Below are 13,500 nucleotides of genomic sequence, written 5' to 3'. Positions count from 1 at the left end.
ATGGGGCTGCAGGTCTGGGCCCTGCTCCTGCTCCTGCTCCTGCTCCTCAGCCCAGGTGAGGGGGGCAGTGAGTCTGGTGGAGATGCCAGAGCGGGTAGATATTTGGGGTCATGCTTGCAAGGTGGAGGCCATGCAGGGAAGGGGGGAGCCAGGAGTCAGAGCAGGGTTGTGAGGGAAAACAGGGCCAGAACAGGAGGAGGAGCAGGACTGGGGCACAAGGAGGGGAACAGGGGCTTGAGGGGAGGGGGAATATGGGATCTTGGGGGCAGCAGGGAGCACTGGGGGTAAATCAAAGGGTGGGGGATTTGTGAATCCAGAGCAGGGCGCACGGACGGGGGATTCAGGAGGTGCCAGAGAGGGACTAGGAGCAGGATTTCCTGAGAGCAGGTCAGGGCCTGGAACCAGGCAGGAGGCAGAAAGGGGCTGTGGGCCTGAGGGTTCATGGAGGCAAACTGGGAAGGGGGGCAAAGGGACTCTTTTGGGGGCAGGGAAGAGTGAGCACAGACGACCAAGGGGGAGGTTCAAGGAATGAGGCAGGGAGAGATTAGAACCAGGGGCAAAGGGCTGCGAGGCGTATGGATTCTGGAGTAGGGTGGCCCAAAGCAGCAGCTGGAAAGGGGCGACCTGGAAAAGGGGCTGGCTGGGAAGTGGCTGAGGTGACGTCTCTCGAGGCCGGTACTTGGCTGGTGTGTGTGAGGAGCAGCTGCAGTGGCGCTGCCTCCTGGGGGTTCCATGGCCAGGCTGATGCTGGGACTTTGCTCCTGCCCTTGGTCAGATGAGTTCAGGTGGGGAAGGGATAGTGGTGCCTCTCGTGGGGAGGGGGAGCAGTGTGGCGTTGCAGGGGGAAGGGAAGAGGGGCAGTGAGGTTGGAGGAGAGACGGGGAGGGGCCCACCAGGTGGGATTGTTGTTGCCAAGAAGGCCCAATGGCATTTTGGGATGTATAAGTAGGGGCATTGCCAGCAGATTGAGGGACGTGATCGTTCCCGTCTATTCGACATTGGTGAGGCCTCATCTGGAGTACTGTGTCCAGTTTTGGGCCCCACACTACAAGAAGGATGTGGAAAAATTGGAAAACGTCCAGCAGAGGGCAACAAAAATGTTTAGGGGGCTGGAACACATGACTTCTGAGGAGAGGCTGAGGGAACTGGGATTGTTTAGTCTGCGGAAGAGAAGAATGAGGGGGGATTTGATAGCTGCCTTCAACTACCTGAAAGGGGATTCCAAAGAGGATGGATCTAGACTGTTCTCAGTGGTAGCAGATGACAGAACAAGGAGTAATGGTCTCAAGTTGCAGTGGGGGAGGTTTAGGTTGGATACTATGAAAAACTTTTTCACTAGGAGGGTGGTAAAACACTGGAATGCATTACCGAGGGCGGTGATGGAATCTCCTTCCTTAGAAGTTTTTAAGGTCAGGCTTGACGAAGCCCTGGCTGGGATGATTTAGTTGTGGATTGGTCCTGCTTTGAGCAGGGGGTTGGACTAGATGGCCTCCTGAGGTCCCTTCCAACCCTGATATTCTATGATTCAGAGGGTGACACAGCAGGAAATGAGGAGCCAGGCCCACTGAGTTTTTGGGGGGATGAGAATGATTTTGTGAGGGCAGGGGCAGAACAGGATGGGGGAGGAAGGGGAAAGGTGTGAAGTAGGGAGTTTGGGGGTCATGGCTGTGGTCAGAGGTAGTGTGGAGGGATAGGGCAGGACCCACAGAAGGCTTGAGGGATGCTTGAACAGGGAAAGTGATGGGGGCTCCACAAAGAGATAGTGTTTTGTAGTGAAGCCTAGGCATGGTGATTTTGAGGGAAATAGGGTTGCTGAGGGGGTTTTGGAGCACTCCAAGGGGAGGCTGCATTTCTTATTTACCAGCTGGTGTTTGATTTTTTTTATTTGAGATTTGTGTCAAGCTCTTTTTAGAAGGAAATTCAGGTTCGATTAAAAATGCACAAGCCACATTTATATTTTTATTAAGTTGAATTAGCTTGAATGTTCTGGATATGTAAAATTGTTAAAATGTTTTTCATTTAAAACAGATCTATTAAAGAAAGTAACTATTATCAGGAGTTGATTAATTAAGTTTCATTGTTTGTGGTCTCTGTAGCCTTCAAAATTTTAGAACTAGTAGAGCTCCTCCCTTCATACATCGTCTTTATTCATATTATGAAAGAGGAAAATGAGTTTTTGTTTTTTAATCTCCCATTGGTTTCTTAAATTTGAAAAAACTAGTCATTGAACTGAACTAGTTGAATAAACTGAAATTAAGAAAATATTCTCTCTGCACCTGCAGAAGAGGATACTGGTGTCAAAAGCTGGTTTAGAACTTCAACAAACTCTGGTTCCACATGCTTAGCCAGTGACTTCCACCAGTTCAATGGTTTGACTTTCTTTAAACTTTGCAGCAAAAATGTACTGCTTACTATTGTTGTTGTAGTTAAACGATTTTAGTAGATTATAATAAGTTTAGGCCTTTAACATAGGTTGTTAATCTCAAATTTAATTTTAAATTGTTTATTTTTAACAAAATGAAACTTTAGTTAATTTAAATTAAAAAATGTTATTTAAATAAAAAATCTGTGTTTTTCTATCCAAATAAGGAAGCAAGATGGTCCAGTGAGGGTTTTGGCTGGCAGTGGGGGTGAGGAGAGAGGGCCTGCTGAAGGGGGAATATGTTTGATGGGGGGAGAGCAAATCAGGGTGATGAAACAAGGATGGGAGGGGCCTGCTTGAAAAATTAACTTGAGTTCGGAAAGAGAAGCAAGGGAATAGTAATGCTCTTTTCTCTGTCCAAGCTCCTCAAATGGTTTACAAATATTATTGAATTAAGACTTCATCCCTCTCATTTCCCCTTGAATTTTTCCTCATTAACATATTGTACAGAGTGACTTCTGTATAGAATTATTTGCAGTGCTAGTTTGGTAGAACATATCCCAGTTATTATAAACTTTAAATATTGTGTTTTGTCTTTGTAACTATTTCTCTTTCTAGGATTTTCTGAGACCTCAAACTTTTCTTATTATGAAATAATAGTGCCAAAAAAGCTTGAACCAAGGGATGGCATTGACAACAAGGTAGTACTGCTCTTTTAGAAAATGTTAATTGCTATGTTGCATCTGACCAATGGTCCATTAATCCTGTCTCTGACAATGGAAGTACCAGATGCTTTGATGGGAAGTGTAACACCTCCATTAAAAAAGTGTGTATTGGGGAAAGTTTCTTCCTAATTCTGAGCAATTAGTGGTTTGGGACTGTTCTAAATCACAAAGGTTGATCATCCTTAATACATTTTTATCATTGCCTGTGTGACTGCAGTTGATATTTTTATTAGAGGAACACAGTGGGCATTAATAACATAAATCATCTGACTGTAGTAAAAACATATATGGCTCAAGTGAAGGACTCTCCCTCGCAGCCTCTGCAGTGAAGACTGATGTAAAGAATTAACTTAGCTTCTCTGCAACAGCCTTGTCTTCCTTGAGTGCTGCTTTAGCACCTCTATTGTCCAGTGGCCTCACTGATTGTTTGGCTTCTGATGTACTTTAAATAATTGCTGTTAGTTTTTGTCTCGTTTGTTAGTTGCTCTTCGGATTCTTTTTTGGACTGCCTAATTATTCTTTTATGCTTGACTTGCCAGAGTTTATGCTCCTTTCTAGTTTCCTCAGTAGGATTTGACTTCCAATTTTTAAAAAAGTCTTTAACCGCCTCTTTTACTCTGTTTAGCCATGATTGCAATTTTTCATCTTCTTACTGGTTTCAGAGCAGCAGCAGTGTTAGTTTGTATCCGCAAAAAGAAAAGTAGTACTTGTGGCACCTTAGAGACTAACAAATTTATTTTACTGTTTGTTTGTTTGTTGTATACATTTAATTTGAGCTTCTATTATGGCTTTTTTAAAAAGTTTAGGAGTACTTGTGGCACCTTAGAGACTAACAAATTTATTTGAGCATAAGCTTTCGTGAGCTAGAGCTCACTTCATCGGATGCATGCAGTAGAAAATACAGTGGGGAGATTTTATATATACAGAGAACATGAAACAATGGGTGTTACCATACACACTGTAACGAGAGTGATCAGGTAAGGTGAGCTATTACCAGCAGGAGAGAAAAAGAATGTTTTGTAATGATAATCAAGGTGGGCCATTTCCAGCAGTTGAACAAGAACATGTGAGGAACAGTAGGGGGAGAAATAAACATGGGGAAATAGTTTTACTTTGTGTAATGACGCATCCACTCCCAGTCTTTATTCAAGCCTAAGTTAATTGTGTCCAGTTTGTAAATTTATTCCAATTCAGCAGTCTCTCATTGGAGTCTGTTTTTGAAGTTTTTTGTTGAAGAATTGCCACTTTTAGGTCTGTAATCGAGTGACCAAAGAGAGTGTAGTGTTCTCTGACTGGTTTTTGAATGTTATAATTCTTGACGTCTTATTTGTGTCCATTTATTCTTTTACATAGAGACTGTCCAGTTTGGCCAATGTACATGGCAGAGGGGCACTGCTGGCACATGATGGCATAGATCACATTGGTAGATGTGCAGGTGAACAAGCCTCTGATAGTGTGGCTGATGTGATTAGGCCCTATGATGGTGTCCCCTGAATAGATATGTGGACACAGTTGGCAACGGGCTTTGCTCAAATAAATTTGTTAGTCTCTACAGTGCCACAAGTACTCCTTTTCTTTTTGCGGATACAGACTAACACGGCTGCTACTCTGAAACCTTTAAAAAGTTTGTGTGCAGCTTGCAGGCATTTCACTCTTGTGACTGTTCCTTTTAATTTCCTTTTAATTAGCTTCCTCATTTTTGTATAGGTCCCCCTTTTGAAATTAAATGCTACTGTGGTGAGTTTCTTTAGCATTTTTCCCCTACAGAGATGTTCAATTTAATTACACAATGGTCGTTACTTCCAAGACGTTCTGCTATATTCACCTCTGGCACCAGATCATGTATACCACTTACGACTAAATCAAGAATTGCTTCTCCCCTTCTCCATGATTAGCTGTTCCAAGAAGCAGTCATTAATGGTGTCTAGGAGTTTTATCTCTGCATCCCATTCTGAGGTGACGTGTTCACAGTCAGTATGGGGACAGTTGTCAAAATCCATTGTTATCATCAGGTTTTCTGTTTTTGTAGCCTCTGTAATCTCCCTGAACATTTCATAATCATCATCACCATCCTGGTCAGGTAATTGGTAGTATATTCCTACTGTTATACTCTTATTACTCAAGCATGAAATTTCTATCCATAGAGATTCTATGGTACTGTTTGATTCATTTAAGATTTTTCTATATTTGACTCTATGCTTTCTTTAACATATTGTGCCACTCCCCACCAGAGCAACTTACTCCGTCATTCCGATATCTTTGATATCCTCGTATTACCCCATCCCATTGATTATCATTATTCCACCATGTTTCTGTGATACCTGTTACATAAATGTCATTTAATACCAAGCACTCAAGTTCACCCATCTTAGTATTTAGACTTCTGGCATTTGCATACAAGCACTTATACAATTTGTCAGTATTTAGTTGTCTGCCTTCATGTGATGTAGTTGAATGGAACTCTTTTTCACTTGACTTTCTCTTCAATTCCTACCTAACTTTATCAACTTTTATCCTCTCCTCTTTAATAAATCCTCCCCAGAGGGATGGCTCAGTCTGAACTGTGTGCTCCTCCACAATTGTTGCCTTTCTGCCAGCCCTTATTTAGAAACTCCTCTACAATCTTTTTAAGTTTACATGCCAGCAATCTGATTCCATTTTGGTTTAGGTGATTCCCATCCTTCCTCTCTAGACTCCTCCTTTCCCAAAAGGTTCCCCAGTTCCTAATAACCTAAATCCCTCCTCCCTACACTATTGTCTCATCGACACATTGAGACCGTGCAGTTGTGCCTGTCTAACTGGTCCGGTGTATGGGACTAGAAGCATTTCAGAAAATGCCACCTTGCAGGTCCTGGACTTTAATCTCTTATCTAGCAGCCTAAATTTGGCTTCCAGGACCTCTCTCCTGCCTTTCCCCATATCATTGGTATCTACACGTAGCACAACCACTGACTCTTTCGCAGTACTGCACATAAGTCTACCTAGATGTCTTGAGAGGATGCATCCTTTGTGCCCAGCAGGCAATCCACCTTGTAGTTCTCCCAGTCATCACATCATCTGGAAGGAGGGTTCCAACTATTGGGTCGTTTCCTTCTGCTCCAGCATAATGTTTTCCTTACCCAGGACCTTCATCCTCCTCAACAGCACAGAGGCTATCAGACTGGGAGTGAGACTGCTCTGCCATGTTCTGGAAAGGCTCATCTATGTACCTATCTGTCTCCCTTAGCTCCTCTAGTTCAGCCACTTATCTCAAGAGCCAATACTTAGTCTCTGAGAGCCATGAGTTGCTTGCCTGAATGCACTCACGCCTCCTTGCCCACAAAGCAAGTCATTGTACATGGTGCATTTATTGTAATAAACTGGATAGTCCCCACTCTGCTGCTGGACTTCTGCTTGCATTATTTTTACTCTTGCTGAGGTTTTAGGGGGTGGGGTGGGGTGGGGTGGTATTGGCCTAAATTTAGAGAATGTTCATTAGGTGTACCTGGCTCTCATCTCCCTCTCTAAACTCCCTCGCAAATCTTCCCTGGTCGCTTAGGAGCTGACTTTTGAAACCCCTGTTTTCTCTCAGTAAGCCCCACCCCCTTGTCACAGGATCCTAAAGTTAAATACTGTTGTTACCATGGGAAGTCAATGTATACAAGGGATCCCAATACTGCTAACAGTGATCCAGCTGGACCAATGTTACAGCTTTGGGAAGTATTTAGAAAAGTTCCCTAGTACAGAGGGTTCTTAGATGGAAGAAAGATACCTTCTCTGAACACAGTCTGAGGAAACGTAGTGGATACAATTTTCATAACATGCAATATCGTATAGGGATTGATTAGTATGAGTTTTATGATACTATTAAATTATGTTTTTTTATTTGAATGCTCTAGGAGGAGGTGTCTTATCTTATTAGAGTAGAAGGAAAACACCATATTGTTCACCTGTTACAGAAGAAGTAAGTAACTGCTCTCTTCCAAACCTTTCATCTGCTCTTTTTATAGAGAAATAGGTGTATGTGGGGCTTTATAATAAAGTATGAAGACAAAAGTTCCTTTCCCCAGAAGCTATCAGTCTAGATATGGAGAAATAACTGAAATGGTAAAGTAGGAGGAAAGGGATGCAAAGAAAACTGCTTATATGGGAAGCAGTTAGAGGACTAATAATTATAGCGGGTCAAGTGTTTCCATGTTTTAAAGTTAAAGCTAAATTTCCATTTTATAAGCTTGATTTTTTTATATACTTTCTAACTTTGCCAAGAGCAAACCAATGCACATGAAATTCTACACATGTGTAATCTTCTGCCAGAAAGGATATTTTGGGAAGTTTTGAAACACACTGGAGAATTAAAAAGACACAATTAAAATAAAAAAAGAATCCTAGTAAAATTGGAAACATGGATAAAATTAGAAAGGCTAAGATACAAAATGAGTTACACCTAACAAGGGACATACAAGGGAATAAGAAGAAAGTTTATAAATACATTGGGAGCAGGAAAAAAATTACCTCGACAAATTAGAGAACTGATCTGAAATCAACAAGATGAAATTCAGTAAAGACAAGGACAAAGTACTATACTTGGGAATGGAAAATCAAATGCACACCTACAAAATGGGGAATAACTGGCTGGGCAGTAGTGGAAAGGATCTGGTGGTTTTAGTGGATCACAAATTGAATATGAGTCAACAATGTAATGCTGTTGTAAAAAAGGCTAATACATTCAAGATGTATGAACAGGAGTGTCATGTGTAAGGCACGGGAGGTAATTTTCTCTCTCTAGTTGGCACTGGTGAGGCCTCAGATGGAGTACTGTGTCCAGTTCTGGGTGCCACATTTTGGAAAGGTGGGGACAAATTGGAGAGAATCTGGAGGAGAGCAATAAAACTGATAAAAGGTGTAGAAAACATGACCTATGAGAAAAAGTTAAAAACTCTAGGCATGTTTAGTCTTGAGAAAAGAAGACTGAGGGGAGACCTGGTAAGTCTTCAAATATGTTAAGGGCTGTTATAAAGAGGACAGGGATCATTTGTTCTCCATGTCTGCTGAAGGTAGGACAAGAAGTAATGGGCTTAATTTTCAGCAAGGGAGATTTAGGTTAGCTATTAGGAAAAACATTCTAACTATAAGGATAGTCAAGCACTGGAATAGGCTTCCAAGGGAGGTTGTAGATTCCGTCATTGGAGGTTTTTGGCAGGGATGGTCTAGGTTTACTTGGTCCTGCCTCAGTGCAGGAGGCTGAATTAGATGGCCTTTTGAGGTCCCTTCCAGCCTTACATTTCTATTATTTCAATTAATATGTTTCAGAGAGATGAGAGCTACAAACAAGATGCAAAAAGAAAAGGAGGACTTGTGGCACCTTAGAGACTAACCAATTTATTTGAGCATAAGCTTTCATGAGCTACAGCTCACTTCATCGGATGCATTCAGTGGAAAATACAGTGGGGAGATTTATATATGCAGAGAACATGAAACAATGGGTGTTACCATACACACTGTAAGGAGAGTGATCCGGTAAGGTGAGCTATTACCAGCAGGAGAGCGGCGGGGGGGAAAAAACCTTTTGTAGTGATAATCAAGGTGGGCCATTTCCAGCAGTTGACAAGAACATCTGAGGAACGGGGGCGGTGGGGGGGGGAGAAATAGTTTTACTTTGTGTAATGACTCATCCACTCCCAGTCTCTATTCAAGCCTAAGTTAATTGTATCCAGTTTGCAAATTAATTCCAATTCAGCAGTCTCTCCTTGGAGTCTGTTATTGAAGTTTTTTTTGTTGAAGAATTGCCACTTTTAGGTCTGTAATCGAGTGACCAAAGAGATTGAAGTGTTCTCCGACTGGTTTTTGAATGTTATAATTCTTGACGTCTGATTTGTGTCCATTTATTCTTTTATGTAGAGACTGTCCAGTTTGACCAATGTACATGGCAGAGGGGCATTGCTGGCACATGATGGCATATATCACATTGGTAGATGTGCAGGTGAATGAGCCTCTGATAGTGTGGCTGATGTGATTAGGCCCTATGATGGTGTCCCCTGAATAGATATGTGGACACAGTGGGCAACGGGCTTTGTTGCAAGGATAGGTTCCTGGGTTAGTGTTTTTGTTGTGTGGTGTGTGGTTGCTGGTGAGTATTTGCTTCAGGTTGCAGGGCTGTCTGTAAGCAAGGACTGCCCTGTCTCCCAAGATCTGTGAAAGTGATTTGTCAAAAACAGACTCCAAGGAGAAGACTGCTGAATTGGAATTAATTTGCAAACTGGACACAATTAACTTAGGCTTGAATAAAGACTGGGAGTGGATGGGTCATTACACAAAGTAAAACTATTTCCACATGTTTATTCTCCCCCCGCCCCCCATTGTTCCTCAGATGTTCTTGTCAACTGCTGGAAATGGCCCACCTTGATTATCATTACAAAAGGTTCCCCCCCCCGCTCTCCTGTTGGTAATAGCTCACCTTAAGTGATCACTCTGGTTACAGTGTGTATGGTAACACCCATTGTTTCATGTTCTGTGTGTATATAAATCTCCCCACTGTATTTTCCACTGAATGCATCTGATGAAGTGAGCTGTAGCTCATGAAAGCTTATGCTCAAATAAATTTGTTAGTCTCTAAGGTGCCACAAGTCCTCCTTTTCTTTTTGCGGTTACAAACTAACACGGCTGCTACTCTAAAAGAACAAGACGCCCCTCTTTGAGGTGATGAATCCATGTTAGCACTTGTAGGATGTATGCTTCCTAGTGCTGCTAAGCTTTTTGAACCTCCTAGAAAAGCAGTGCCCATGAGTCCACACAAACACTCCTTCCCAGAGCTAATGTTCAGAGCTAAGGTTATAAAATGTCACACCATCTCTTATTGCCTTGGTTTCTCTGTTTGGCATGTAGCTGTAGGTATGGGCAACTTCACTCTGTGCCTGGAGAGAAGCTCTTAATTTATTCAACCAAAAATCTCCTGTCAGCTACTTAATCATTCTAGGTTTGTCATGTTTGGCACCATTGTGCTTGTGAGAGAAGGGGCTTTCGAATGATACCCAACTTGACCTATTTCCAATGACATTGTGTTATCAAAATTTTCACCAACTGGTGGACCTGGGAGCCAGGGTGGTGAGAAGCAATCACCTCTGCCATACCACAGAAGGGTGTGGCTGAAATAATGATTCTGTAGTTTTTTATTAATCAAATGACACCTCTTTTACTTCTTTATCATTAATTTGCCCATGCAATTACATGTGCTCCCAGACTAATCTGTAAAATGGGAATAATGGGATCTCTGCAGTTCAGTTCACATTATTTTCTTCACTACCACAAGGGCTAGAAATATTTTTATAATGAATGATGAGATTTTAGAGCACAGCTCTGTGGCAAGAAGTGAATTCTACAGCAAATTCACAGCTACAGAATGTATTGGGCCCTGACATAGACCTAGAGCCTCAAAGATATGTAGGTGACTAAATCCCATTTATTTCAGTGGGAGCTAGGTGCCTAAATGCCTTTGAGGATCTGGTCCTTAGACCACATGTAACCAACAAAGCATATACATCAAGACTGAAAGCAGCAGGTCCTATGCTTTTGAATTTCTAATTTTAGGTTTTTGTAATCTTTATTTTCAGAATGTTCATAGCTCCAAATTTCCCAGTTTTTACTTACAATCAGAAGGGAGACTTGATAACAGATTATCCATATATACGGGTAAGTGTGAGAAATGTACCTAAGAGGACACAATACTGAGTAAAATTAAGCTGCCATGCTCTAAAGATTGGATGTATGAAAGTGTCAATTTTGATAGCAAATTCGTGGTTTTTTTAATTGGGTTATAACTTGAGGGTGTATTCTGTGCATTGAGGCAACCGTGTCCTGGGCTGAAGAGTGATATTTATATCCCTAAATATTGGTTAAAAACCCTGAGGTAAAATACTAAATCTTTGAATTCATTAGCCAAATTCTAAATGAAAGAGGGGATAACCTGTAGAAAATGAGCTGTCAAACTGGTGAAAGGTTTAAAATAATTTAAAAAAATAAAAGTTTAAAAACCTTGTTTGTCCTTCCTACTCTCTGTCCTCATGCCCAGCTAGATGGACCATTGGTCTGACCCAGTACGGCCATTCTTATGTTCCTACATTCTTCTGTTCAAATGTTTAGAGAGTCCTTTTCCAAATATATAATAAATGTAGACACAAAATGAATAGTTAGTGCAAGGACAAGAGCTGTGCTGACTTGTAGCAGGAAGTGGAGTGGGAGAGTGTGATGGTGGGAAGGGACCAATCTTTTTCCCATTGAAGTCATTGGTCGAACTCCTGTTGACCTCATTGAGAGGAGGATTGATTGTGCCTGAAGGAAGGAAATCGAACAAGGACACTCTAAAAAACACTCACTTTCAGTAGTTAGACAGCCCCCTTTTCTTTGGTTTGTTGGTATTTTGTCCTTTTTTTATGTAAGCTTTGGTGCTCTTTAACTTCAGCCGAAGGAAGTGAGAAGTAGAAGTGGCTAAAATTGTTGCTGGAAGTAAATTTAAATTCACCATTCAGGAGCCAGTCAGAAGAGAGACTGCAGTAGCCAGTGAGGCTAGAGACATAAGGTTGACATCCACATATCTCACATGCGTTGTTGGTAGATGGGCACTACAGCACACAGTGCCTCAGAAATCCTTTATTTTCTTTCCAACGTGTACATAGTTAAGCTGAATCTTCCTTCCTCTCTAGGGATGATTTACTGCTTTCTACATCCCAGTATAAAGACCATCAAACATGGAGGATAGAGAAAAGGACGCAATACACTTCAGTAGATAATTCACTGGAGTGGGACTGAGGCCTGGGTTCAGTTCTCAAATTTATCTGACTTGTGTGGCATTGGGAAAGTCACTTTACATCTCTCTGCCTCTGTTTCTCCACCACCGATTTGTCCATCTTATCTTTAGAATGTAAGCTCTTCAGGGCAGAAACTGTCTCTTACTATATTTTTGTATAGTGCTGTGGTGTTAATTGAGATGGAATAAATGTGCCCAGAGAATCAAAGGTGTTACTGTGACCCTATCACTGTTCAACATTATACAGTTAAACCAGGCTTCGGGTTTGGAATACAATATAGACACATTGGCCTGCTTAATCCCATGACAAACACACAATTAAAACATCATTATTAAAGATATAGATAAGGAAAGAACAGTTAAAGCATTTGAAATGTAAAGTATTAACAGTCAGAGTAATTAATCATTGGAACAGCTTACCAGGGCTTGTGGTAGATTCTCCATCTCTGGCAATTTTTAAATCAAGATTGCATGTTTTTCTAAAAAAATCTGCCTAGGAATTATTTTGGGAAAGTTCTCTAGTCTGTGTTATACAGGAGTTCAGCCTAGATGATCACAGTTGTCCCTTCTGGCTTTGGAATCTGTGAATCTCTGGCTTCAGCTTGTTCAGTCATGATGTAATTAAATGTAGGGGAACGGAGGAGGGTAACACTTCAACTCTCTCCAGGAGGTGTGAAGAAGGGGATTGGGCTCAGAGAAAAGTGTGTAGATACCACCTCACCCTGGGACAGGTATGAGTCTTCTGACTGAAGTGCTACAGTGTCAAGACTCACCCTGCAGGGACCCCAGGCTTTTGTGGCGACCCCAACCAATCAGACATATTGGGGTAATGAGCATATGGGAGCTCAGCAACTCTAACCATAGTTACCTCTTCCATGGAATAATGAGGGAGGAGATTTGTGCAAGTTAGGTAAGAGCTGATCTGTGATTTCCTGAAATTTGTATTTTGATAAAATCATTGGAATTGTTTAATAAGTGAGTTAATATATTAAGTTTGAATTAATAAGCAGTAACAGCAGATGCTCTGTCTAAAGGTGGGGTGCCAGCACATCTTGGGAATACTGGTGAGGTACTCCTGATGTGTATGGTTTTGTTTTGTTTTATTATTTTTTATAAATGAGAAATGTAATGAATTGGGCCTATGTCTGTACAGCTTATGAATTCTGGTTGATATTGAAAAGTTGTATTATGAAAAACGGCTGTATCATGAGTGTGTTAATGTCTGTGGATTCACCATTGATGACAGGAAGGTATACACCATACAGATATGATGGGGCAGTGCTTAGGCCTCAGTGACCCTATTCAGGTGCAAACACCTGAACAATGGGTGAGCTGTATCCTTAGAAAAGCAGTTTAGCTGAGTCTGAAGGGAACAGGGGAAGAAGGAGAGAGGAAAGTTATCCAAAAGACAGAAGAAAGGAAGGGAGCGGAGGGTTTTAAATAGTGAGCCGCACAGAAACAGAGAGAGCCAGACAGGGAGGAGGCTTTGGGGGCAAGAGAACAAGGAGGGCTCTGTCTTCTTTGTTAAGCCCAAATGGTCCAAGAACTCTGGACAGCCCAAGCCCAAAGAATACCCTGGAGTGGTGAGGAAAATATGGCAGTTACATGTGTGCAGTATTTACTGTTTTATATGA

General features: G+C 41.7%; 1 protein-coding gene across 1 annotated transcript in view; it reads left to right on the top strand.

The window, feature by feature from the left end:
• The window catches only part of LOC114021340 (disintegrin and metalloproteinase domain-containing protein 9), a 105,775-nt gene continuing 92,275 nt past the window's right edge, over window positions 1-13,500 (top strand). The window contains exons 1-4 of the mRNA XM_043525839.1: window positions 1-55; window positions 2,981-3,063; window positions 6,966-7,030; window positions 10,674-10,752. Coding sequence (XP_043381774.1) covers window positions 1-55; window positions 2,981-3,063; window positions 6,966-7,030; window positions 10,674-10,752 — 282 coding nt within the window. The remainder of the gene's footprint in view (window positions 56-2,980; window positions 3,064-6,965; window positions 7,031-10,673; window positions 10,753-13,500) is intronic.

The sequence above is a fragment of the Chelonia mydas genome, chromosome 1 (assembly GCF_015237465.2).
Source record: "Chelonia mydas isolate rCheMyd1 chromosome 1, rCheMyd1.pri.v2, whole genome shotgun sequence".
NCBI classification, from domain to species: Eukaryota; Metazoa; Chordata; order Testudines; family Cheloniidae; genus Chelonia; species Chelonia mydas.
The sequence above is the reverse complement of the archived record's forward strand: the minus strand, read 5'-3'. Positions and strand labels throughout refer to the sequence as shown.